The sequence below is a fragment of the Myotis yumanensis genome, unplaced genomic scaffold (genome assembly GCF_028538775.1).
Source record: "Myotis yumanensis isolate MYYU_CA2020_CCGP unplaced genomic scaffold, mMyoYum1.0.hap1 SCAF_11, whole genome shotgun sequence".
NCBI classification, from domain to species: Eukaryota; Metazoa; Chordata; class Mammalia; order Chiroptera; family Vespertilionidae; genus Myotis; species Myotis yumanensis.
Genome location: NW_027223762.1, coordinates 37,607,503 through 37,634,790, shown reverse-complemented (window position 1 = coordinate 37,634,790; position 27,288 = coordinate 37,607,503). Strand labels below are relative to the sequence as shown.

The 27,288-nt window shown below is 46.3% G+C and overlaps 1 protein-coding gene across 1 annotated transcript in view; it reads left to right on the top strand.

Annotated features, from left to right (window-relative positions):
• The first annotated feature begins 1,844 nt into the window (after window positions 1-1,844).
• The window catches only part of SPRED2 (sprouty related EVH1 domain containing 2), a 114,227-nt gene continuing 88,783 nt past the window's right edge, over window positions 1,845-27,288 (top strand). Inside the window, 1 exon segment of the mRNA XM_070429358.1 lies at window positions 1,845-2,668. Coding sequence (XP_070285459.1) covers window positions 2,643-2,668 — 26 coding nt within the window. The 5' untranslated portion in view covers window positions 1,845-2,642.

Here is a 27,288-nt window from a genome sequence, read left to right as displayed (position 1 = left end):
CAAAGAGGTGCCCATTGGATGGGTAATTTTGATATGGACAAATGTTTGTGTTCCCAGAAGTCCAGGAATGACTGAGTGGGGCCTCTTTCAGCAACTCTAGGAGAAAAGCAACAATGGCCAAAGGTGATAACTGGATAGACACCTTAGCTTTATGGGGCTTTAGACACCAATGAGATCTTGCTCTGTTCAGTGCTTTCTCATAGACTCTCAATGCCCTCAAAAGCTGAGAAAGACAACCTTGGCCTTGTTATCTGTTTTATGAAGAAACTGAAGAATTGCTAAAAGCTTCATTCAGGGTCTTCAGGCTGCCAGGAGAAAACCAGAACCCAGGTGTGCCTTCCATCCAGTGCCCCTTTCACCATCATACAACATCACTCAACATCAAAGGTGGTCAAGCCTGATCCATATTCAGAAAGTTCATGGTTGTGATCAGCACTAAGTTAGGGTAAACCACCAATTTTGCCTTGACTCAAGGTGAAACTCTATCTTTGGAGCACTTGTGGTTCTCCAAATGTGTGTGTGTGTGTGTGTGTGTGTGTGTGTGTGTGTGTACTACATTTAAGGTATGTTTAATCTACTTTAATTTCATTCAGTGGTTGCTATTTGGTTAAAATACCTGTGTAGTCTCTTAGCACATTTGGGAGGATGGAAAAGTCTGTGTTTGGAGAGCAGGAACGTGCGGGGACTGGGGACTGTATCTCTTGCTCCCTAGCAAAATCCCAGAAGGAATACCTAACAGCTATGCAAATTGTGGGGCCCACTACAGAATAACAATGTGGAGCCCCTTGTTTGTTCAAACACTATAAAGAATGCCAAGCCTCCAACAACAGAGCATAAAAACAAGCAAAGGTCCCTGTGCAACTGAGCAGGGTGCATGCCCAGCAAGCAAGGCCTTCCCATTGCCCAGGCAGTGCTGTTTTGGAGAGCATGGGCCCACCTAGGCCATGGTCCCAGGACAAGATCGGAAAAATAATTTGAAGATAAAGGGAAGGAAAAGGGGCCCTGGCCGGTTTGGCTCAGTGGATAGAGCGTCGACCTGCGGACTGAAGGGTCCCAGGTTCGATCCCCATCAAGGGCACATGCCCAGGTTGCAGCTGTGGGCTCGATCCCCAGTAGGGGGTGTGCAGGAGGTAGCCAATCAGTGATTCTCTCTCATCATTGACGTTTCTTTCTCTCCCTTCCTCTCTGAAATCAATAAAAAAAATAGTTTTAAAAAAAGGGAAGGAAATGGGGACTGGAGGATCTCTTTTCTCCCCATTTCACTGTTCCAAACAAAGCCACTGGGCTGGCAATCTCTGGTCCAGTAACTATGGCCTTCAAGAGCCTGGGACAGGGCCATCCTCCACCAACATGAGAAAGATTTACTGAATAAAAATGTATATTTGGGCTTACCTTTTAACCCAAGAAAGCCTGTCATTTCTACTAAAATGCAAACGTTTCTCGGCTGCGTTGGACTTATCTTTTATTCTTTTTACGTAAAATAATGCCCGTTCCCTTACCAAGACAAAAGAAAAAAAAAAGATCATAAGATTCACGGGAAACTGCAAAGCCTCTGCCATTCAGAACCTTGGCAAAAGCACCTGTGCCGCCCTCACCCTCCCACCCCTCGGTGGGGGAGTAGTTGATCGTCAGAGCCCGAGCACCGCTCCGGCCCTGCCCTGAGCTCTCTGTCTCCACCCTTCCTCCTCCTCCCCACCCCCCGATTTTCAATCCAGGGGTTTGGTAGGAGGGAGGGAGCTGAACGGGAGCCAGATGTGCCTGAGTCCCCCGCTCCCGCCTCCTCCCTCCTCCCGGGCATCTTAAAACCCGGAGTTCAGACGAAGGAGGATCCGGAGTCACAAAGACGCGGTGCAAACAACTCGGCTCCGCGGCTCCCCCGGGAGTGGGAGCCAGAAGGGAGGGGGAGAGAAAGCCGGGCATGCTCAGTAGACGGGACAAAGTTGTGTGTTTTTTTTCCTTCTTTTTTTCTCCGCTCTCTCTCATTTTTTTTTCGGTCGCAAGTAGGAAGCTTTTTGCACTCCACCACCTCTGGCCGCTGGGAAGACGTCATCGCTTCCGCCCTACTTCCTCCTCCTGTTGGCGGCGGTGAGAATCCAATATGGAGTAAATCGGTAGAGTCGAGAGATGGGGCTCGGACGGGGCGCCCTGCACCGCCTCCCAGGCGCACCTCCCCCGGCCGCCGACCGCTCCCCGGAACCGTGATTGGCCCGCCCCCCCCCCGGGGGCGACCCCGGACAGAGCCCCCACCCGCGGCCGGCCCCCTTCTCCTCCTCTCACCAGTCTCCGCCGCTCCACGGCGCGCTTGTTTTTTTTTTCCTCCTCTCCCTCACAGCCGTCCCCGGCCCAACCTCGCCCCCTCCGCCCGCTCCCGAGCCCCTGAAGCCCCCACCCGCCTCGCCCGTCGGCGCCGCGGCGCCCCTGACCTCCCGCAGCTCGCCTTTGCACCGCTTCCCCCCAGCCACCCGCGCCCGATCGTGCAGCTTCCCCTTCTGCCTTCTGCGGCGCCCCCTTCATCTCCAGCCGTCCCCCCTCCCCAGCCAAATCAGGCGATCTCCGGAGATGTGAAGAAGGGGGTGAGCGCACAGGAAGATGAAGGGAGCAAAGCTGCCCGCCGCGGGACAGGCGTCTAGGTGAACAGGAAAATGACCGAGGAAACACACCCGGACGAGTAAGTTCGGCCGCGGGGTGGGACGCGTGTGCCCCGCGGGGGCCGTGTGGGGGTCGGGGCGGAGGACGCCGGCGGGCGACGCTCATTGGGTGAACTTGGCGTGGGGTGCAGCGACTCGCTGGCCTGTGGGGTTTGGGACGCGCGATTTCCCCCCTTGTTGATGTGAGGAGGGGGCAAAAACTGCTGTGGGCCGGCGGGGGCGCGCCTGGGGTCGGCTGGCTGGTCGCCGCTGCGGGGGCCAAGGGCGCACTGGTGACCTCAGGGAGGTCCCCCTCCCTCTCCGGGGAGTTACAAACATCCCCCCCCTCCCGAAATCCTCGGGGGCCGGAGCGGAAGACCTGACACCCCCGCTTCGGTTTCCTGGGGTCGGTGGGTTTTTTATTGGGTGACTTTGTGATTCTCCCGCCCGGCTGCTCGCCCTGCGGTCCTTTCCCGAGCCCTCTGGGGCCCAGGCTCCGCCATTTCGTTTTCTTGAATCGCTCTCATTTGCATACCACATTTTCATTCATAAAAAACACGGCCGAGCGAGGGGAGCCCTGGGTGCGGGGGTCTGCGTGCGCCCGGGTCCTCGCGCTGGCGGGCGTGCTGGAGCCGCCCCCGGGGTCCGGCGGCGCGTGCGGGCGTGTGTGCACGCGCTCGTGTGCCTGGGACCCGCGCTCCGCGCCCCGCGGGGTCCGGTAGCTCGGGGGGCGGACCCGAGGCGTGAGCAGCGGGGGCGGGCGGGATCCTGCGGGGCAGTACGGTGCGGGCCAATGTGTGTGTGTGGAGGTGGGGGGGGTCTGTGTGTGCGCCCGTGCATCCGAGTGCGTGCCGGGCCCCGCGAGTCCGAGGGTAACAATGCTCCGGGCGCTCCGCCCTAGGGGCTCCCTGCCAGACCCGTCGCCCCCCGGGGACGCATGCACTTCTCCAGGCCCTGGCCAAGGTGCAGCTCCCTGCAGCCTCTCGGTCGCAGAGTCGGGTTTGATTCTTCCCCAGCCCCGCCGGAGGCCGTTCCAGTTGCGGGTGCAACGCAGGCTAGGCCGCTGGGCCCGGCGCCTGAGGTCGTCGGCCTCGGGTCCGAGCGGTCACCGCACAGCGGCCGCCACTACTCAGCGGCTGTGCCCGCCACCAGCCACTTTTTTTCTTCTTTTATTTTTTCCCTTTTTTTGTGAATAAGACGTTCTCCTTTATTGTCACATGATAGCCCTCCCCTCCTCCCCTGCACATTCATAAATCCGGAGCCTGCCTCGGCTCCTTTCATTCAGAGCTGCCTGCCATTTAGCCAAGGTAGTGGCGGCGCCGGCTTCGGCGCAAAGACCCTGTTCGAAGCCGCGGAAACTACCCCTAGAGGGAGGCCCCGGGAGTGTCTCTGGGGGCGTGGGGCCTGCGGGTAGACAGCTCCTGAGGCCCCGGTCTTTTGCCTCCTTGAGCATTGAGACTCGGTGCAGAGAGGGGAAGTGACTCAGGGCTTGGGCGAGAAGGCTTCTCTTGCAGCAGGTGACAGAATGCTGTGATCTACTCTAAGAATCTACTCCTTTTTTTAATGCCCCTTTATCCTTCGGCGTCTGCTGTTGCCAGGGTAGGAGGGAGGGGGTGTTGGGAGGGCTAGTCTTGGGGAAAGGGAATTTCCTTTCCTGTGGGTCCCCGGGGAGCGTTGATTGCAGTAACCCCTAGTCTGCTGGACACCCATAGCTGGAGAGGATCCCGCCTGCTGTATATGTTGTGGCCATCCCACTACATCTGCTGGCCCTTCTATTTTAGACATTTTGCTTGGCCTTCGTAGACTATCTTGAAATGGGAAAGTGAAAAAAAAAAGTTGCGTTTCTAGGCTGAAATAATGGAGGGGAGTTATATGCTGCTGGGCCTTAACCCCTTCAGGACTTGGTTAGTAATAGGTATTTGTGTGGGTCCTCCTTTGTCCCTGCACGCACAAATAGCAATGGTAGCCATGCCCCGGGCTTCGGAATTTCCCAAAGACCGACTCAACCACCCTAGGTTGGGTTCCTTGGCTCCATCCCTTGTGAACCCCGGCCTGGCCTCTCCCTTTTCACGGCAGCATGTTATCTGGTATCCAAAGAAGCAAAAGGACTTCGAGTGGGATCTCCAGCAAGAAATAAATATCTCTATTCCAGGCTTTCAGAGCAGTTCTCCATGCCCCCACTGCTGTCAGAAGCCCAGTTGAGACAATGGCTATTTGAGGACACGTTCTGGTTTCAGAAAATCAGAAAGCTGTGGCCCCTTAGCCCACTGCACAGCTTTGTCAGGATTACTTTTCATGTAATGACCTTGGCATGAGACATGGAATGCCCGGTCAGAGAGCAGGCTGCATGTGCTAGAAACTGGCATTTGTGGACACTCTACTATATTGTTCCATGTTCTTATGTAATGACCCATCTGAACATTTTCTTTTAAATATTAGTACCAGAAAGAAGGTTTCTGTTTGGGTTGCAGGGCTTGCTGTGATTGTCTTTTCTTTTTGCTACTACTGTCTGGAAGCTCAGGGCCAAAATTATTGCTTGATCCAGGTAGCCATATTGGCCTAGGTTTCTTGCTAGACTTATTTACTCCTCTATAAATTTTGATCTATTTTCCCTTCTAATGATTTCGTGTTTGAGGTCCCTCAGATACTTTTGGAAATAGGCAGGTTTTACTTAAAAAGAATTGGTGACAATAAACTGGAGACCTAGGGAAGTTATATTTGTGCCTTAGGTAAAATAGATTTTCTTCCACATATTTTTCTTAAATGTCTGGTATATTTCACATCAGAATATAATAAATCAGAATCTTAATAACTGGTAAAATCATGCTTAATTAAAAAAGAAATGTTTTGTCTTCTAATGTTCTCTTCCACGTCAATTTGAAGCTCCTCTCTGATAAATATATAATAATTCAGGAAAGCTTGTCTGTTCTATTCACTGATGGTCCTAAAAATTAGCTTTTATATAAAAACTACATTGACTCTTCTTTGATCCCACTCCAATTAGAAATGCATGTTAAGATGAACAATTCTACACATTTTTTTATATTTTAAAAATTAAAGACCATAAACAAAATATGGAAAGTGGTCTTTTATACATAGGAGTAGAAAATTTTTTTAAGTCATACCATATCTTTAAAGCATTTGATCATGGCTCTACGTGGTTTGGAAATTTGCAGACAAAAAATGAAGAAATCTTCTCAAGTGAACTATAACCTCAGAGACATCAGGTCTTCATTCAGCTTTTTTATTCTGTTCCTCTTCTGAACACACATCTTGCTGAGAGAATGGATTTGCAGCTTTGCCTGCAGTCATACTCCTAATGTTGAAAGGTTTCTCATTTTAAAAAAAAAAAAAAAAGCTTAATTATTTTTGTGGAACCATTTCAAAATTAGACATCAGAACTCACATTTAAATACTTGAGCTTAGTCAGTTTGGCTCAGTGATTAGTTAGAGCATCGGCCCACAGACTGAAGGGTCCTGGGTTCGATTCTGGTCAAGGGCACGTGTGTGTCTCAGTTGGGGGCTTGATCCCCAGCCCTGGTCAGGGTGTTATGTGGGAGGCAACCAATCGATGCACATCAATGTTTCCCTCTCTCTCTCTGTCTCTCCCCCTCTTTTCCACTCTCTCTAAAAATCAATGGAAAAATATCCTTGGGTGAAGATTAACAAAAAAATAAAAATAAACAGTTGAATACTATCAACAATAAAAAATATATTTAAAAAATAAATAAATTAAATATTTGAGCTTACTTCCCAAAAAGGTGAGAATACTCTTGGGTGAAACCACAATACCATCAGCACACTTAACAAAATTAAGAATAATTCCCTGATGGGAAATGTCTTTTATAACTGGTTATTTCAGCCAGGAGCCAGTCAAAGATCCCGTGTTAAATGCCACTCGTGAAATATACTTACAGTGCAAAGCTCAGCCATTTGCACACTTTCTGATCCCACCTAGGTTTTATCTGAGTGTGAATAAAATAGGAATAAATATTAGTGATCTCATGAAGTTGCTGTGAGAATTAAATGAGATAGTTTATGTAAAATTTACAATCTAGCACCAAACATAAAACAAATGTCCGGTGTGACTCTAGGGAGCACTGAGGTAGGAATTTTACAGGCTCAGCTTGCTAATTTTCAAATAACCCTGGGAAGGAGTTGTAGTTACTTGCCTAAGACAGCAGACATTTTTTTTTTTAAGTGTTTGAATAAAAGTCTGTTGGTTAAAAATGGATTTAATTCTTTTTTAAAATGCGGTTTTATCCCTGTCGACTAATGCAATAATTATAATTGTATTTGGTTCTGAGGAACTGCCATGTTCACATGAAGCCCTTGGAGTGGTTTGTGGAAATTGGCTGCAGAACTGTCTGGTGGCGGCGATATGTGATTGACAACTCAAAACCATGTTGATTCCAATCACTGTTATAGGAACTGGGAAGTAGAAGCAATAGAACTGGGAAGTAGAACGCAATAGGCCAGGGCCTGTGTTTCTGCCTCTGCAGGAGAATCTCTGTAGAAATCACAATATTGACAATTTGCAGTAGCCACAGGGTTCTGATGGAGTCTTCACACTTGAAGTTGGAGACAGCTGTGCTGATGAACTCCAGTATTGGCATAGTTCCTATGTTACTGGGCTGAACACAAATACACAATCTCACAGCAAAATCCTCCCAAACCGAGCAAGATGATAATAGAGGCAGAGCAGGAAGTGTTGGTGTGTGTGGTTGTTTGTTTTGGCTTATTTTCTCTTAAGTAAATTGGGCTGAGACTTTTTTTTTTTTTAAAGACCCAGTCATATTGATAAACTTAATGACTCTTCTTATAAATATTTCTTTTTAATCAATATTTAAAGCTAGGACATTGATGATTTTTTTAAAGGCACCTTCTAGGGCTGTTAGTCGCTGGGAGTATTTTGCCCTGGTGCATACAGTGCTCTGGGGAGCAAATGCATTTTCTTGGGCTTGCCTGGGTAGGCCTGAAGGATTGTTACCAGGGCTTGATGTGTCCCATGTCCTGGAAAGGAAGTCTGGCCAGGATCTTAGTAAAATCCCTGGTAGTTACTGGTGTAAGAGTTGAGGAACAACTGTGTTCTAACCACTCATTTCTCAGGTAATCTTTGTCAGCAGTATATTCACATGTGGCATAGTGCACCCACGACAGCAAATTGTGCTTATGTTCGTTATGCTACTCTCAAAGGGTAGTTGAATACTTATTTCAAAACAAAGTTTCTGTTTACATGCACTTAGAGCGTAGAGGTAACGTAATGGATTTTGACTTTAGCATTTGGTACTTGTGATTGAAGAGATTAGAACTATCTGGGTAGCCTCTAAAAAGTATGGCTTTGGCTCCTCTGTGTACTGAAATAATGATTTTTCAAATCTGGTTGTTTTCATGCTTAGGTATATTTCCTGTGCTCCATTCATAAATGCTTAAAACTTAATTATCAGGTTAAGTTTTTAAATTGTCTTTCCAAGTTCATCTAGTAGTGACATTTTTGTCTTTTCATTTTCTTTCTTTCTTTCTTTCTTTCTTTCTTTCTTTCTTTCTTTCTTTCTTTCTTTCTTTCTTTCTTCTTTTTTTTTGTTAATCCTCACTCGAGGATATTTTTCTATTGATTTTTAGAGAGTGTAAGGGAGGGAAGAGACAGAGAGAAACATTGATGTGAGAAAGACACACCTATTGGTTGCCTCTCACAGGTTCCCTGACCAGGGCCAGGGATCAAGCCTGCAACTGAGGTACGTGCCCTTGACTGGAACCCAGGACCCTTCAATCCGAGGGCCGATGCTCTATCCACTGAGCTGAACCAGCTAGGGCTGTCTTTTCATTTTCATTGTTTATTACTCTTATTTCTTTTTCTCCTCGCATTGCTTTGACTCTGGCCTCCAGCATCGATTTTTCAGATAAGCACTATTTATTTTGTATTTGTATCCTACCCTAACAGAAATACATAGAAGCAAGACCCACCTGCCTGTCTACTATGGGAGTAATAGCTTATATTAACCCTTTTAGGCTTGCTGCCCATAGAAGGCTTTCTGCAAATGTTTATTGATTGGTTAAAGTAAAGAGTCATTAATTTAAAAATCATTTTACCTTATGTAAAAATTTAAACAGTTATTCATATTGTACCAACATCCAAAAGACTTGGAGGTTGCTTTTTAAAAATTACCATGAAGGGCTGGCTGCATGATGGTAGTAGAAGAAACATGGTCTTTGGGGTGATACCCTGCCCCAACTCTCCATTAACTTAGGGACCCTGAAAAGTATCCTGAGCCATGAGTCCTGGGTTAATGTAATCAAAGTTCATTCTGCTACCTACTTCACAAACGGTCAAAAAGTGGAAATGTGAAGTATGGTAGCACAGCACCTGATGAATTGGGAAATCAGTGGCTCATCCACCTTTGGTAGGTCTTACATCATGTAGCAAGCAATCATTTCCCTTCAGAATTTACAAGGGAGAGAAGACCCATTAACTATGCTAGCCTCATAGCAACCTTTTGAGGCAGGAAATGGGGCTCCCACTTTACAGTATAGTTAAGAGAATTGAAGTGACTTGCTCAGGGGGGTGGGGGGGCGATTGTGGGATAATTAGAAGTCACGTTCTTTTCATTTGGCCTTCCAGTGCTGTCCTGGTAGGCCCCTTCAACAGCAGCTTAGATTTTATAATATCAGTAATGCCCAGCTGTCTATTGGCCCCTTTACTCAATGATCCTAGTTGGCTATGCTTTTTGAGACTTTATGTTTTTAGTAGCTTGTCTCCTCTCTTACTGTCAGTAATCTTACCTCTAGTAGCATCCTTGGCTCTCTTGCCATCCTTATCTGTGGTCTAGAAATCATATTACCAGTGGCGTTCAAATAGTTTCCAAAACAAGAGTCAATAGTCTTGGTGGGGATGGGCGGGCCAAGGGTTCTCTTAGGAATCAGGTGGCTCATGACTCGTTTTGTCTACTTGTATGCTATGTTGGTGTTTGCATTTTATATTTCCGGCCAAGGAATAACGCGAATGCTGGACCGGAGGTTTAATTTAGTCATCAACATCCCAATAATTTTATTCATTTTTACAGACCTTTTGAAGCCACTTAAGTGTGCATATAGTCTTACTATAGTAACTAAATTTCTCTCTTTTGTTTAATAGCATGAATCAAACCTGTGACTTTTCTCAGGCTCAAAATTCCAAACCAAGTCTGCTTTACCAGGATGGTGTGCACCGGCTCCATGTTACGTCTGGCTCTGAAGGCCTAATGGTTGCCTTCTCATTTATCTGCACGTGCACAGGTTTTAGATCAGGGCTCTGCCATTTGTAAACCAGCTTTGCATCCTGTACGATCCATTCTTAGATGTCTTTTACACTAAGGAAACTTAGGAGGTACTGGAATTACAGGTGTCCATTTGGAGTGTGGTAGACTTTGATTCCAAAAAAAACTTGACTTTAGAGCATACTTGGACTCTAGTTACAAAGCCATATATAAATTATTTTATTGAATAAAATAAGTAACAGTGTGGGTGAGGCTGTAGGAAAGGGAGCCACTAGCGGTTGAGTGCCATTCACTTACTGCAACAAACGTACCAGACACCTAATCTCCCAGTTAACGGAACTGTGACTCAGAGACCTCTCTGCCCTCAGGGAGTTTACGCTCAAGGGTCCTTGGCACTTGCACATGCCTTAAGGATGTGTGATGATTGTCTGGTGGCTGCAGACTTGTTTTCCCTTTCCTTCCCATCTTTTTGCAGGTTCCCTCCTGCGGGCCTTGGAACTCCCAGATTTGGGTAGGGGGATAGAATCCCTAACACGTTCTACAAGTTATATTTAAGGGGAGTGTATGTGGTGTGGACAAGTACTCGCACAATCACACAAAGATGGGATATGTATGTTAGCCAAGCGTCCACAAACTCCAGGCAGGGAAAAGACTCAGAGAGGTTAAGTATCTTGTCTGGGGTCACAGAGCTGACTTTGTTATTTTTAACCCAGATCCTTTGACTTCAAATCCCATGTCTGTAGAACACCATTGTGTATTATGACTTCACAGAGCCTCAGTTTTCTCTTATACAAATACGTGCTGTGTGTACAGCTTGGTTTATATTACTGTGGAGTGAATGACATTAGAATTTACTTAAGAATCCTGTAAATGCCTCAAAGCTGTGAGGTGTCATTTCCTCTTCACTTTCTTCTTTTCGCTCTGTGGAGCAGGGAACCAGTGCCCACTGAGGTGGCCTGTTCTATCCTATATAATAAAAGCCTAATATGCTAAGTGTCTGGTCGTCCGGTTGTCTGTTCAACCAATCAAAGTGTAATATGCTAGTCAACCAGTCGACCAGTTGCTATGATGTGCACTGACCACCAGAGGGCAGACACTCCAACAGGTGGTTTAGCTTGCTGCTGGGGTCCGGCCAATTGGAACTAAGCAAGCCGGGCTGGACACGCCCTGGAGCCCTCCCTCGGCTCCTTCCCCCGGCCAGCCCCACCCCCGGTGGGCCCCCATAGGGGCAGGCCTGGCTGGACCCCACCCGTGCACGAATTCGTGCACCGGACTTCTAGTACTGATATAAAGAGCAGCTCTACGGGCACCTCTTTTGGAACAGGAACTAACTACCTTACCCTTGATGGGAAAAGTGTGTGTGAGCAGAAGGCTTAAACAAAGCACAGTAGTCTCCTGGCCCTGCGTTTTAGCCTAGCTCAGGGGTCCTCAAACTTTTTAAACAGGGGGCCAGTTCACTGTCCCTCAGACCGTTGGAGGGCTGGACTATAGTTTAAAAAAAAAAACTATGAACAAATTCCTATCACACTGCACATATCTTATTTTGAAGTGAAAAAACAAAACGGGAACAAATACAATATTTGTATTTGCATGTGGCCTGCGGGCCGTAGTTTGAGGACCCCTGGCCTAGCTGTTTGAGAAGGGGATTAAACTTGAACGTGCATAGGGAACCACCTGGGAATCTTGTAAAATGGGGACTGTGTTTCAGTCAGGCCTGAGATTTTGCATTTTTAACAAACTTGCAGGTGCTGCTGGTACTGCTGATCCATGGACTCTACTTTGAGTAGCCAGGGCCTCTCTATGGTGGGATGATGGGGAGCTCACGGCTGCCAGGTTTGTGTCTTCAGAGGCAACTCACCTGGCTTTTGGGATCTGTTGAGGAAGCTCATTGAACAAAATACACAGAAAGCCTTTACCAAGCTCCTGCCCTTCCCTATCCCCGGCAGGACTTCCAGCTTTGAGGTATAACTTGATTTTAGACAGGACTGTGCGGGAATTTTTTTTTCTTTTCTTAGGGCTTAAAAAAGTTGTTAGTGAATGCCAGGAGACCCAAGAGTTCCATCACTTAACAAGAAATGCGAAGTTCCTGCACTGGGTTTGTAATGTCTGATAGTCAGCTGGCACTCCCGTACTCTCCAGACAAATCAGTCTTGTGTGGAAAGCCTGCCGCCCTGGGAAGCGGGCACGCTCAGCCCTAGAAGAAATCACAGGAAGTAATTAAACAGAGAAGGTCAGAGAAAGAGGAAGTGGTTGTGTTGTTTCTGATGCGAATTGCATTGTTGTTCCTGGGGATCAAGATCATGATGTTTAAATCTTCTGGAATGTGGCTGCTTGGGGATTTGATTGTATTTAAATTGCAGCCCTTTTAGTTTATTCTTTTAGACAGCAATCTAGTTAGGAAATGAATTGCTTTTAGGTCTTATCAGGAATCCCCACGTGCCTAAGCAGAAGTCTTAAACAGGGAGTTGCTTATAGCTTGGCAAATTGCACTTAAATGAAATGAATGTCAAGACTATTAGAGGTTAATTTTAGGTGTCTGGAGTTCTACCTAATTCTCCTGATTAAACACTTTAACATAATAGTTTCCTTAATTGGAATAATGATAGAATATTAGCATGCATATTAAACCATTTACCCAAATTTGAATAGGGTTAAAATGCAAATTAGCCATCACTTGTCTCTTTAGAGATAATTCCTGGGGAGAGATGGGGAAGAGACTGGAATATGAATTGGGAATGGGCCTTTCTTCTGGCAGCCTTGCTAGGAAAGCCAAGAATAGACCAGAGGACTGAAGTGAGAGATCCTTTGTTTCCTCCAAAAAGAGGTTCTAAAAATACCAGTGCCTGTGACCGACCAAGTGGAGGTAAATGCAATGGGAAAGCTGAGTGAGCTGAGTGGACGTCCCTTCTGGTTGACTTTGCAGTTGCCTGTCACACTTTTCTGTTAGACAGAGGTGGTAAGAGACGTAAGGCCCCTCCCCAGCATTTAGACACCCCCTCTGAAGTCTTGAACGGATGCCACCACCCAGCAGTTCCCAAACGAGTGGCTGGGAGCCCATCAGCAAGCACTCTTAAGTATTGTTTGTGAACCAAGTACATAAAGACACCCATATATATCTGTGTTACTCTCTTTCAATGTATTTATGGAATAATAAAACACAACCTCATTAAAATACTGCTGAATTCACTGTGGATGTTTGTTGTATTTTTCTCAACTCACAGTTATTAAAAGGCACAACTATAATCCCTGGGGAGAAGGGGCCAGTCCCTGAATTTTCTCCCTTTGAGTGCTCTCCTGAGAAAGTTGTGACCCGCATGCTAGATGGAAGAGAAGATGCACGCTCCTTCTCTGGGGGACGCATGTGTAGAGGGTGTGGTCCCACGGCAAGAGGGTTTGAGTGGAAGGCCTGAAGGCAAGCAGAGGGCCAGTGTCCTCGGAGGTGGAAGGGGGAGTTGAAAATGAGCCTCAGGACCTCTCCCCTAGAGATGTGGCATCAAGTTAGGTCTTCTCATGAGAGGAGGGAGAGCTGAGGGAGTGAGTCTCCTCTATTCCAGCTCTTTCCACTCTCCACTTACATCAGCATTTATCAAACATGTGTGCTGTGCAAAAGAGGATACACCCAACAGTGGAAGCTCTTGATGGGTACCAAGTAGCAAAGAAGGTAGGTACTCGGTTGCCATGTGTAGTAAGGTCTGGGAGTCAGGAAACGGAGGTCCCCTCCCTCTTTGCCACCACCCTGCTGTAGGACCTTAGGCAAGGTGTCGAGCTTCTTCTCTGGACTCAGTTTTCTCATCTCTAAAATAAAGAGCTTGAATAATATAATATTGAAGAACTCTTATAATTCCAGATATTGCAAGGACAGTTCATGTTTAAAGACTCATTCTTAGTATAATAATCTTTTTTTAATAGAGACAAATGCAAAGAAGAAATTAAAATACCTCTTGCTGCATTGTTGTAATGTACCCCGCGAATCACAGAAGGACGCCTCAAGAAGTCGAATTAAAGAGTCACATTTATTGCAATCCGGGACTATGAGGGGCCATTCCCCAAATCTCATAGTAACAGGATGGTCGCAGCTCCAAGGTTATATAGGCAAAAAATCTCAAAGGTATTGATTACATCCCAGGGTTTGTAATGAGGAACTTGGCTCGCAAAAAGCAGTTTACAGAAGCAGAATTAAGCATGTTAATTATAGTTTTGGGTCTCAGGGTCACTGAATTGACAGAAATACATTATCTAGAGCCCTCGGGTCTGGAATGAGGAACCTAGTTTGCAAAAAGCAGTTTAAACAGCATGTTATAAACACATTATCTAGAGCCCTTGGGTAACCTGGGTTAAACTTAGGCATGTTATCTAAATTACAGTTTTGGGTCTAGAGCCCTCTGACCTTGGGATAACTGTGCTGTCCTTCCCAGGTGAAGGAAAAATGTGCTTTCTAAGACCAGTATGATCACAACCCATGGGATATTCATGTTACAATCAATAAGGCATTTAATCGAATGGGATGATTTATATAATTCAGAAAATCAAAATAACCTGTCCATTGTTAAACAAAGCAAATAGGTACCATATTTCAGCATCAGCCCAGGGGATGAATGTTCACCGTTAATAAGGGGGCAGGGGGCCGGGGGCTTGAGTTTTAAAGGACTCATCTAAAGGCGGTGCTGGTATTTGGGGGAGGCAAGCTGGGGAGGAGGCAACTTGTGGCCAAAGGTTTTATTCCATAGACAGGGAAACTCCACCCCCAGGTTTCTGCTGGGGGAGCTCAGCGAAAGAGCTGGTCCAGTGGGCAGAGACTAACTATGGAAAGCTATTATGTGTCCTTGTGAGGTAGAGGATACATTGCTCTTTCTAAATAGAGTAAAATGGTTGCAACTTGACCATCTAATTGTAGAACTGGAGAGGATCTTGGGAAAATACCAGCTCAGCTCCCTTCTTTTACACATAAATTGCAGTCCAGAGAGGTTGAATGAGGATCCCAGGGTCACACAGCCAGTTGGTGATTTGGGATATTTCAGGACACAGATGTCACCTGACTGTGGTTCCAGTCCTGTTTGGGGTGCTGTGTTAAACATTCATGACAATTGCTACCCTCGAGTTGTGGGGCCCTCGGGAGATAGGAGAAAGATGGTGGTAACCTACTCAGTATACAGGTAAATGTGGCCCATGTTGAAACCATAGACATTGACTATATTGCTATCCTTGTTTAGTCCCTGTCCTGGGCTGAGATAGATGAGCTTGCCTAAATGCTGTGCCTGTGTGGTTTCCACCCTCGGGGACAGGAGGGTAGGGATGGAGGCAGAGGAGGGCCTCCTTCAGCTCACCATCCTGAGAGAGGGAAGATGAGCCCTTAGATGAAAAGTTGAAATACATGTGATGTTCCCAGGTTTTTACACCTGGGCACCAGCAAAAAAAAAGTTGATGAAACATTGCCTTCTGTTCTCCCCGTGTGTTTGTTTTTGATGTTAACTGCCAAGGTGGTGTGGTCATAGACAGCAGGAAGTAATATCTGATATGCAGGTCTGCTGGGGAGGGGGTCGGTGGATTCAGGAGGGAAAGGGTGGTGGTTTGGCACATTCCTGCGAGAACTCAGCACTTCTAAGCAAACGGGTGCTTTTACAGCAAAGAGAGGAAGGGAAAAGTTGACCAGCTGGTCATATAATGAACGTTTTTTATGGTAGCTTTTTAAAAATTTATTTATTTTTTATTGATTTCAGAGAGGAAGGGAGAGGGAGAGAGAGTTAGAAACATCAACGATGAGAGAGAATCATTGATCAACTGCCTCCTGCACGCCCCCTACTGGGGATTGAGCCTGTAACCTGGGCATGTGCCCTTGAATGAATCGAGTCCAGGACCCTTCAGTCCCCAGGCTGATGCTCTATGAACTGAGCCAAACCAGCAAGGGCAATGGTAGCTTTTTAATTTAGGTTTTTGTAAGGGTGCTGTCCCATTGGTTAACTCCAGATAAGGTTCAGATATCCTCTAGGGCAGTGGTCGGCAAACTCATTAGTCAACAGAGCCAAATATCAACAGTACTTCTTCAAAATAGACTCACCCAGGCCGAAACCGACTTCTGCGCATGGGCCACGAAGTTTCAATCGCACTGTACGTGCGCGCCCACATGTGGTATTTTGTGGAAGAGCCACACTCAAGGGGCCAAAGAGCCGCGTGTGGCTCGCGAGCCGCAGTTTGCCGACCACGGCTCTAGGGAATCATGCGGCTTAGTAAGTTTTGTGGCCAAGGACATGTGGAAACCTAGGCTTGAGGGAGAATGAAAACTTCACTTCTCTAAACCAAGACGCAGTATCCCTGAGAGGACACACCCCACTTTGCCATGGTTAGACTTGATCCGTTTTCCATTCGCTTTAAAACTATACTTCTCAGTCAGGACTTCTTGGAGATTACAAGATTCATACTGCTTGTTTAGGATGGGGAACTCATTTTTTTAAAAAATTTCCTTTTCTTGGGGTTCTGCACCACTTGCCTTTTGTTTCCCCTTATTAGTCCCCATCCACTGGGCAACCTTCTTACTCCTGGAGTAGAAGGGTCCTTTGTGAGCTTGAAGATTGCATTGGCCTTTCGGGCCCCTTGGCCCAGTACTTCTGACTCACCCGAAGGGTCAGGGTGGTTTGGTTATAAATGGTTTACCTGCAGGTCCCCTGTCCTCCATTCCTCTTGTTCCGCATTGAGCAGTACAACAGTGACCAGGAGAATTGGACAGGTGTGGTCAGCCCCCACCCCTGGCATTGCAGCCTGAAATGGAGCCCCTCTCCCAACTGCCCCCCAACAAGGACGATTTATCACTAAGAGGCCCGGAGGGGTGCAGATTGAGGCTGTCTGGGGATGCTGTCTAGGACATCACACCTTCCCATCTTTGCACTCTTACCTTCCTCCTCTCTAGACCAGTGGAATTAGAACTTCGCCCCGTGCCCTGTGGTTAGTATTTTAAAAATCCAGAAGATTCTGATATACCTTAGACTAATCAGGGTTTGGAAGACAGTTGTAACCAACCAAGACCAGGGAGGCACTGACCAGGGAGCATTGATTCTTTTGAAAGACACCCCCCCACCCCCACCCCCGCAGGTGATGGATGTTAACTAAACTTACTGTGGTGGTCATTTTACAATATATACAAATATCGCATCATGTTCTACGCCTGAGACGAATAAAATGTTGTAAGTTAATGCTGATTAGTCCGTCATGTCAGAAGGCATTCAAAAGGCCACACACATTCATATCAGTGAATGGGAATGTTCTGAGGAATGTTGGTCCTTCCATTCCCACCCTTTCCTCGAGGTTCCATCTCATTCCAGTTAGATAGCAAATAATCTCTTAGGGAGGACAATACCAAATCGATGTTAACATGAAGGGAGATCACAAGAGACAATAAAAATAAATTCTAATTGTCGTTCCAAAAGGTCTTTTGTATTGAATTAAAAAATTCTAAAGCACACCAAAAATACATCACCTACAGTTGTCCAAATTTATGGCTGTTTTTCATTATTTTTAAAGAAAGGTTTGGCTGAAGCCTTGAAAGCCCTATTAATTTTTTTCAGAAGTTTTCATTGGTGATGTAACACAGATGTCTTTAAGATACTAATTTAGCTATTTTAATAGTTGAAGTAGTAAATATCAGGGTGCTTTTTTGTTTTTGTTTTTGTTTTTTGCCTTTTATTATTCTTTTCTTTTTTGGTAGAGTAGGGCTAGCTAATTTATAGGGAACAGGATAAGTTCTTGCATTTGATTTTTGACAACTTTTGTTAATGTGGGACCAGTATTTGCTCGAATTTGAAGGAAAACAGGTATAGAATCATATGCTTTTACCTAGAAATGAAAACACATTGATTTAGAACAGATGTCTCCAACAAAAACTGATGCCAGGTTTTCAGATGATTACTTGTCACCAGAGGGTGTGGCACCACATGCGAATGTGGGGAAGGCTGAACGTTTCTTTAATAGCTTAGAAACTGAAGGACACACTGCAAAAAGGGTTAGCCTTGCATGACAGTGTGGCTACTAATTTCACTGACCCGTACACTTAAAATGGTCAAAAGGGTAAATTTTATATTATGTACATTTTGCCATGATTTAAAAACAATAGCAACATCAAGTCAACTAATGACTTTATAAGAACTCAAAGACTTCTTTCCAGAAAAACTGCACCCTGAATACAACTGCCTGTGTGCCTCAGAAGCCAAGTCTATTTCATATCCTCCCCTGTAGATTTCTAGCTTCCTGTCAATTCCTGCCTAGTCCTCTTGGCTCCCTTCTTCTGACCTCCCCCCCGCCCCCCACCGCCAAAAAAGCTCCCTTCACAGAAGTTTGCAGGTGGACTTTGAGATTAGACCAGGGGTGCCTAAAGTCACTATCCCCTCAAGTTTCCTGCAGTTGACCAAGTATGTGTGTTTCTTTCTATACTAATGTGTCTTGACAAGGGGTCGGAACCTCTCAGAAAGTTCTAGAGGTCCGAACGGCTTCTACTAGAGCCAAGAGCAGAGCTGGTCTTAGTGGTGGGTGGTGGGGATGATGGACCCTCCCTAGACGCAGAGACCAGGGTCAAGGGGAGGCTCACTCAGTGGAGCCCACCTGACACAGCCCCGGGCAAGCATTCACATCCCCGGAGCCTCGGTAGTTCTCCGGGAGAGCCCGACCGCCGACTTCAGAGCTTCGGACAACTGTATGAGTTGCGCTCCCATGCATGTAAAAACCAGAGAGGCAAGTCGGCCCTTCATCCTACTTGGAGGATTCGTAATCTGACAGGTGAAATTAAGAATCACTTAATTCAAACAAACATATAAGAATGAATATGTACTGTTAGTGCAGGCCTGCGAGAAAACTTGTTCTCTGAGATTCTCCTGTTTCACATCTTTGTTCTTTTTAAAACTTGATGTTTCTCTCAATAAGTAGTTTTACTAGTAGCACGTTGGTGTAAATTGGATTGCTAGGGTGTCTGAAGTGGCATACCCCTAAAGTGGGAATATAAACCACTTCTTATGTAGCTTTTGTGAATTTTTCAATGAAACTACACTCTAACTCTTACTAACAAGTAGTCATTCTTGATTGTTGACAATCTGTACTCATTCATAAACTGTTTATGGATTTGACACTTTCTGGCCTTGGAAATACTCAAGTCACCACATTTGATACTTAACTTGGCAATCTCTGTGTCCAGGAGAAAAAAAAACAAATGTTGTAATGAACCTCTCTGATAAGCTTTGGGGACAGGGTTATTCGTGGTCGAGGGAACATTTGTTCATGTGAAAGCACACAGTCCTCCCCCCACCTTCCCCCATTGAGACACAGGATCTGAAGATCTTACCAGTTCAGGGAGCTGAGAAGTATGCCCTGTTCTACCACACCGGATGGCCCTTTGCTTTCTGCCTGGTCACTTCCTCGATAAGGAACCCACGTGCTGTGCAGCTCTGATTGTCGGCAAGTTCTTCTATGGAACCACTGTCCTCGGCAGCAGCGACAACCGGTTCCGGGTTCTGATCGCCCTGCTGATACAGATGGCAGGCTCCCTCTCTTCTTCAGGCCAGATACCATCCTGGTCTCCTGATTGGGGTTCACGCTCAGCCATGTCTTTCGTAAAACGGGGGCCCAGGACTGGGGGTGCTTTTCCTGGTGCAGACTCTTGATACTGTGGGTATTTGCCTCTCTTGATGCAGTCATGGGTGGCTTCGGGGCTTTGGTCAGTGTAAAGGCACCGGGTTCTGCATGGATGATGCATGCTGCTTGTGCTGAGCCTGCACCCTTGAGTTTGCTTTTACAGGATGTCAGTTACCATCAGCTGCCATGGGGGTAGAGGAATAGACATCTTTCCCTTTGAGAGGGCATCCTATTGGCTCTTGGTATGGTGGGCAGGGATGGGAAGGGCATCCTATTGGCTCTTGGTATGGTGGGCAGGGATGGGAAGGGCATTCTGCTCCAAAGGAACTCTCCCCTTGTAGGTGAAAGACTCTAGTCTTCTGTATTTCTTTTTTTTTTTTTAATATATTTTTATTGATTTCAGAAAGGAAGGGAAAGAGAGAGATAGAAACATCAATGATGAGAGAGAATCATTGATGGGTCGCCTCCTGCACACCCCACTCTGGGGATCAAGCCTGCAACCCGGGCATGTGCCCTGATCAGGAATTGAACTGTGACTTCTGGTTCGTGGGTCGATGCTCAAACACTGAGCCACGCTGGCTGGCTGGCTGTATTCCTTGAGTGGTATAGTTTGGTAGGGGCACAGAAGACTAGGTGAGAAGGTAAGTGAGCTGCTCATGGCACTGAAATCGTTTCTTGAAGTTGGTTCTGGGCCACCTACTCAGAGTCAGTAGTTTGGAGAGCTTGTTAAAACACACGTGTCTGTGGCCCACCCAGACCTCCTGATCCGCCTCTCTGGCCGCACCGCCCAGAGGATCTGCATTGTTGAAAAGCTCCCCAGGTGATCCTCTGCCTGCAAGCCAGAGTTTGAGGTCTGCTTCAATTGTAATGACCTCTTTGATGTTCATTTTCTTAAATGTCCAGAGGACTGAGGACTCAGGAATCTTAAAGGCCACCTTTGTGCCTGCTCCAGCCACCCAGTGCTTTTAATGGTTCCTGAGTGTGTGTTTACACAATCTGCATTTTATGAAGTCCATAAAGACATGTTTACCCAACAAGTCACCAGCCCTGCAAAGGTCAGCTTTCCTCTGTTTGTATGAAAGGCACTTAACTCAAAGTCAGTTAACACCAAGATAGAAGCTAATTAAGGCCTGGAAATGAGCTGCTCATGCCCACATTCCAGCTGTAACTTTTGTCCCCAGTCATAGCTTAGTTTTACAAGTCCCTTCAAGCTAGTTACTTCCCATAACCTGTGCATGTGTGGCCCGTTACAGCACACAGGTAAAAGTGCCATTTGTCATGTCATCCTGTAAGAGTGCTGTTTAAAAGCATGTAATTTAAGGAACTATTAAATGATGCCATGTTAACACTTTTGCAACTGACTGGAACCCCCCCCCCCCCCCCCCCCCCCCCGCCGGCATCAGGGATATCATGGGAATGCTAGAGAAAGGGCAGGGGGACCCGGGCTCCCTCTGTTGCTTTCAGAGCCTGCTGTTGTATGAGCCTTGCCTGGGTCCAGAGCTGTGATTTCCTCATTTGCAGAGAGTAATTCCTCAAAGAACTGCTGGAGGATTAAATGCGGGAAACGTGGGTCGCGCGCTCAAGCACAGCGCCTAGTACGTAGAAAGCAGTCGATGTAGAAAAGGTTATCTGCTGCAGCTGATGAGGATTATTAGCACAAAATCGAAAACCCTGCGAGAGGACTAACCCTTAGATTAGCAGTTGCTATTGGTCAAGAGCCTCCACGGGTTGGTTGTCCAGGGCAAACAGCCCCAGGTCCGCCTGCACCTTCGGGACCCCAGCCAGACGCCAGCCGGAAGCCCTGCGCTGAGAACCGCTCCGCAAAGGAAAGGTATGGCTCCTGGGTTTCACTGTAGACCCTGTGCGTGACAGCTTTCAACCCAGCTTCTTAGCTGGAAGTGCCTCATCCTTAGGAGGAAAAAGCGAGGTGCTCTTCTGATTCGGGAACCACTTTTTATCTGTCGAGGTTAAGAACTGGGGTGGATAGTACAGTTAGGGATTAAAATAAAGAGACTCCGCCCTAGGCAGTTTGCCTCAGTGGATAGAGTGTAGGCCTGCGGCACAAAGGGTCCGAGGTTCGATTCCGGCCAAGGGCACTTACCTGGGTTGCTGGCTCCTCCCGGCTCAGCCTGGGCCCTGGTCGGGGCCCGCGCACGAGGTAACTAATCGATGTGTTTATTTTACAAACATGTTTCTCTCTGTCTTTCCTTCTTTCTTCCACTCTCCCTAAACATCAATGGAAAGATATCCTCGGGTGAGGATTAACAAAAAAAGGAAAAAGAGAGAGATATTCTGCTTGAGAATGTTTATCAAATGCTGTGAAGGTGCTAAAGATCCCGGCTGGGGGCCCGGGAGAGGGGACCGCCCTGTGTAGGCTGCTTGCGGATTGTTTGGCATCAGCACATGAAGTTTTTTTGTTTGTTTTTTTAAAAATTATTCTTAAAGTCTTCATGGGAAACTAAATTCTTGTTAGTAGAAGTGAGGCTGTTATGGTGGCTTCGTTCTTGTTTAGCGTTATTGCAAGGAGGCAGTAGGGCTTGCTTGGTAACGACCACAGATTTTAGACCAGTGCTGTACAGTGCGAGCCACGTAAGTGTTCTTAAATGTTCGGGTAGCAGTGTTTTGTTGTTGTTTGTTGAAATAGAAACAGGTGAAATTAATTTTAACATGTTTTTATTGAAGTATATCTCCCAATTGTCATTTCAACATGTACTCAGTATCAAAAAGTATTAAATATTCTGCATTGGGTTTGCACTACACCTTTGGAATGTAGCGTGTATTCTACACTTAGGACATCTCATTCAGACCAGGTGTGTTTCCCGTGTTCGTGTTCGGTAGCCACGCGTGGCCAGTGCCTATTGTGGTAAACAGCGCACCTCTCAGCTCACACAGACCTGGGTGTGGACGTCACTCGGCTGCTGATCGGTTGTGTGGCCAGGGGTAAATTACCTGCACCCTGCAAAGCCTCAGAGTCCTCGAATGTAAAAAAGGTACCGTAAAACCCACCTTTCTGGGCTGCTCTGAGCATTAAGTCGGGTGATGTGTGTATGTAAACGCGTGGGTCCATGAAGGGCTCCTCTGTAAATGGCACCTAGATGTTTCTGAGATAGAGCCACTGTTAATTGTGTAGCGTATGGATTAAGGAGTGGGACTTATGGTGGAAGCCAGTGTTTAGACAACATTTATTTATTTGAAGAAGGATTTCAAACAACCTGACAGTTCCAGGGACTGGAATCTGGGATCTCGTACACAAGCATTGGAAGGGAACTGTGGTTCTGGTCAGAGCAATTTGCTTGGAGCTCTGACCGATTCAGAGAAGAAGGTGTGCAGGGAATTCCTATAGGAATCATGTGGCATTATCAAAACAGCCCGAGCCTCAGGTGTGGGGGACTCTGCCCCTTATGTTGTATATTGCTCTTCCCAAACTTTGGTTTTCTCATCTGTCAGATGGAACTAATAATCTGAGGCTTGTGAGGATTCAATTAGACGACACCTGAAAATGCCTGCTGCGGTGTCTGGCATATTGAGGTGCCTAATCCTTGCCGGGTGGATGTTACTGGCACCCGGAAAGCAGTTTCAACTTAAAGCCTATTGAGAGGGCCTGAGGTCTAGACTGAAGGGAAGGATTGTGCCCCCCTAATAAGCAGTTTGAAATGGAACCAGCAAGCAAGGTTTTGTGAGGAACTATCTTTAGAGCTGGAAACAGACTGATAAATCCTGTCTTAGCCAAATGAAACAGGCGTGGAGGAGCTAGGGCCACATACCCGCTGTTCATTGAATACCAAGATTCTGTGAGACCCTACTAAGGATTTGTGACTGAACTGGGTGCCAGAGGGGACTCTGGAAGAGAAGAGGAAGAAAAGGGGCGTGGCCTGGGTAGCTGGATTAGGACCCTGCACACTGTGTGTCATGAGCATTTTGGTAACTTTTTTTTCTTGTTCCTTTAGTTCTCTGGCTTCCTTGCCCAGCTTTTGACATTTTATTATTTATTCTGGGAAGTAAAATTATTACTAGAGGGTCACACTCTCGTGTTAGTATTTTAGGCAGTCCCAAGAGCCAGGGGAGAACCATCCTCAAAATGGAGCTCTGGGGAATTAGCTACCTGTGTTCCCAAGGTGAAGTGTGAGCGGATACAGTGTCTTCACAGGTGAAAGGACAGACGTGATCCAGCCAGAGAGAATAAGTACAAATTGGCCTTTTGATTCAGACAAAACAGACACCAAAATCTAGCTTTGCAAAGCACGTGAACGAGGGTGTGTGTGACAGTCACTGTACACAAAGACGCGGCATAAAACTGCGTTAGGTCGGCGGCCTCCCCTCCCCTGCCCTGAGCAGAGAGAAACCTTGCAGCCACGCGCCCACCTCTTTGATTTACTGCAGTTCTGCACCTGGGGCCCCTTAGCAACAGATTAGAGCTCCTTCTCTTGAAATTTTACTTGATAAGGACAACCCAGTGGCCCCAAAGATGGTCATTAGATGGGTTTTCACTGCTTATAGCGTTTTCCTTGAATTCAGCCATAGGTATTAATCTCCCACCACCAACACGCACATACTCATACAGAGATGCGTAGCCGTCATGATTTGGGAGGGTTTCTGTGTGTGTGTGTTTTGTTAGCTCACAGTAGCTATGAGGTAATAGACTTTCTGTCGTGGGACTTTTAGTCATGAATAGAGGAGCTGAATGCCCCATTTGAGAACTAAACTTTCCACTGCCCCAAGTAGTGTCCAGTGACTTGGACCAGAAGCCCAGGTGGCTTGGTGGAGGGCCCTGCTGCACTGTGGGTCTGAGCTCTCAGGAAAGGTAGATCTTATCTCTAAGGAAGTGGCGGCTCCCTTTATCAGGCCATTCTGGTGAAACAGACTCACTCCCTGCAGAGGAGAAACTTGATGTTAACTATTTCTGGCCTGTCTCTCACCTGCAGCAAGCAGAAAGAAAGTGAAATAATAACACGTTTCTGAAGTATGTGTTGCTACCTGCCCCTGACATTCCATTCTCCCCTCCCTAAAGAAATCCTCCCCAGAGATTAAAAAAAAGGTCGCCATCCCAGGGGTGGTGCATAGAGTAGAATGACTGACTATATCCACAACCAGTTAGGCCCTGCCATGGTCTCTGTAAAAGTTCCTTGCAACCTTTTTTTATTCTTTCAAATATATATATTTTTTTATTGAGTTCAGAGAGAGAGGGAGAGAGAGCTAGAAACATCATTGATGAGAGAATCAATTGGCTACCTCCTGCATGCCCCCTCCAGGGGATTGAGCCTTAAGTGGGCATGTGCCCTGACCAGGAATGGAACCATGACCCCCTGGTTCATGGGTCGATGCTCAACCACTGAGCCACGCCGGCTGGGCCTCCTTGCAATCTTGGAGACAGACTTGTGCACAGACACAAGCTGATAAAATACGGGATCCCACCTAGAAAAACTGGGCCCTTTGATTTGGGGGAGGGAGGAAGGGGTGAACCTGGCATTGTTTTGTTTTTAACATTTCAATTCGTTATTCTTGACTGTTGTGAAGAGTGCATTTTGAGAAGGGATTGGAGGATTGGAAAGTTTGTAGGTGGAGAGGATGACGAAATCCTGGTTTCTCATTTCCTCTGGGGTGTGTTTGTGGCTCTGACATTTGCCCGGCCTCTGGAGAACTGCTACCTTGGGGTGATCTTCTGACCTCAGGGCAGCAATATGGGCTCCAAGGTGTGTCCATCCACAACATCTAGGCCAGAAAGAAGCACCATTTTACAGATGAGGACACTGAGGCCTGGGATTTAAACCCAGGTCACACCGCTGGGAGCAGGAGAGTCTGATTGGCCTGGATGTTTGCTCTTCCCCCAGGGATCATCCAAATGAGGTCCAGAAAGAAAGGGGGATGCTGTCATTGCAGGAGGGTCAGCTTGGAGAATTCCTTTGCAATTTTGAAGAGTACCTGAAGGAAAGAGGGGACGGGCACTTCGCAGAGGCCCTGGGTCTTCTCAGACAGGAGGCTCTGGGTAGGAGGAGAGGGGTGGAGGAGCTCTGTTATAGCTGCTTAAATTAGTTCAAAGTGAGAAATGTAATTACTATACTTGCTCAAACCAAATGTCTGAACATTGTTATAAAATGAGGTGTAATCACAGAAGAGAAGAGTGTGGCGCAGCATTACTCCCACAAAGTGGCCTAGTGTTCTCAGGAGCCCCAGTGTTGGTTAATCTGGGGGTGTTGAAGTCCCATTAAGTTCAGGTATGTGGATTGGACTTAGGGAGAGTTTTCGTCCTCATTTGGATAGTCATTCACAGTTACTTCGCATTTATAGCAAACTAGTGGCCTGGTGCATGGATTTGTGCACATTGAAAGGAAATTAATTAGAAGAAATATTTTAATATCTCTATTCGCCCTTTCTCTATAATAGAAGTGTCAACCGAATTCACGATCGACAATGACAGATCAAAAAACACCTGTGCGATTGGTGCCAGTGAGAGCTTTATATGTATCATGCATGTGCGAGTCAAATTAGCCTTTTATAGATATAGAATAAACTTGCTTAATTAGACCTGCTTTCTGATTTAGCTAAACTTTTTCCAGCCCAGTGAAGCACCCCAACTTCTCTTTCAGCTAATTGTCAGCAACACAGCAGTAAATATCAACACGAAGCAGATTATTATTGTAGATCACTCAGGGAGAGAACAGAGGGTAAAATATTTAACTGCAGCAGTGTTTGACTATATTCTGCACAGTGAAGTCATTTTTAAGGTCCACCATTTCTTCTTTTCAGTTGGGTCAAGTTTATAAGCTTTCTAAATCTGCATTTTCTGGCTAATGAAAAGAAAATAGGATTCCATCGAGTTTCCTATCTACCTACTCCAGGACTTCTGTGAGGATCAAATGAGATGAGGCACGGGAAAACACTTCACAGACATTTGGTTACAGTGTAAACTGTTTCCAACTGGCTATAAAGCAAGTTGTGTTCCTGGGCTAAAGAAACTGCAAGGAGGCTAGTGCCTAGGGGAGAGGAAGCCAGGTGTTGCTATGTGATGTCATTACCTGGACGGTGGGACACTTAGCATATTAGCCTTTTTTATATATATATAGATTTGTGATGAAGGAGGAAAGAATCACCATTAAACATTTTAGGTAGGAATATTTGGGGTCAGAATAAAATAAGATCTAAGCCAAGAGGGAAAACTGAGAATGGTCTATGGCAACTGGCCCTTGTTAATTGCTATTTGAATGATAAAAGGAAAAATGAAAAGGATATTTCACTAACTCCCTGGAAAAGGACTTCCTCTAATATTTTTGTCTGCTCCATACTTTTCTCCCCCAAGCTGAAAATTGTTATAAGGAGTTCTGATTCTGCCATTTCTTAGTCATGTGATCTAGAGCAGTTTAAACTCTAAGCCTTAGTTTTCTCTTCTGGGAAATGGGCTAATGTAGGTACAGTTAAATGAGATAACACGAGACACAGGAGAAAAACACATGGTGAATAATAGCAAGCTGCCATTATCATCATCATCATCATTGTTTCTGATCATGTTTCTAGCATTTGTACTGCCCCAAAGATAGCCACAATACCGGAGGAAAAGGGGGGGCTGAAAGGTCTGTTGGGGAACAGGTGCCTGGAGCTAAGTAAGGTTGGTCCAAGAGAGGTTTCCTGGGCCACTTTTTGGAAGGGAGGGATTTGATTGGCAGAAGAGAAAGGGTGATGTCCAAGCTGAGGATGTGGTGCATGGGATGACTGAGCTGTGTCCACATTTGCAAGAAATTGACCCGCTGTTTTGTAGATTTGCAATTTGTACCCTGTTCCCTTTGGCTTCTCCCTAATCTGTGCAA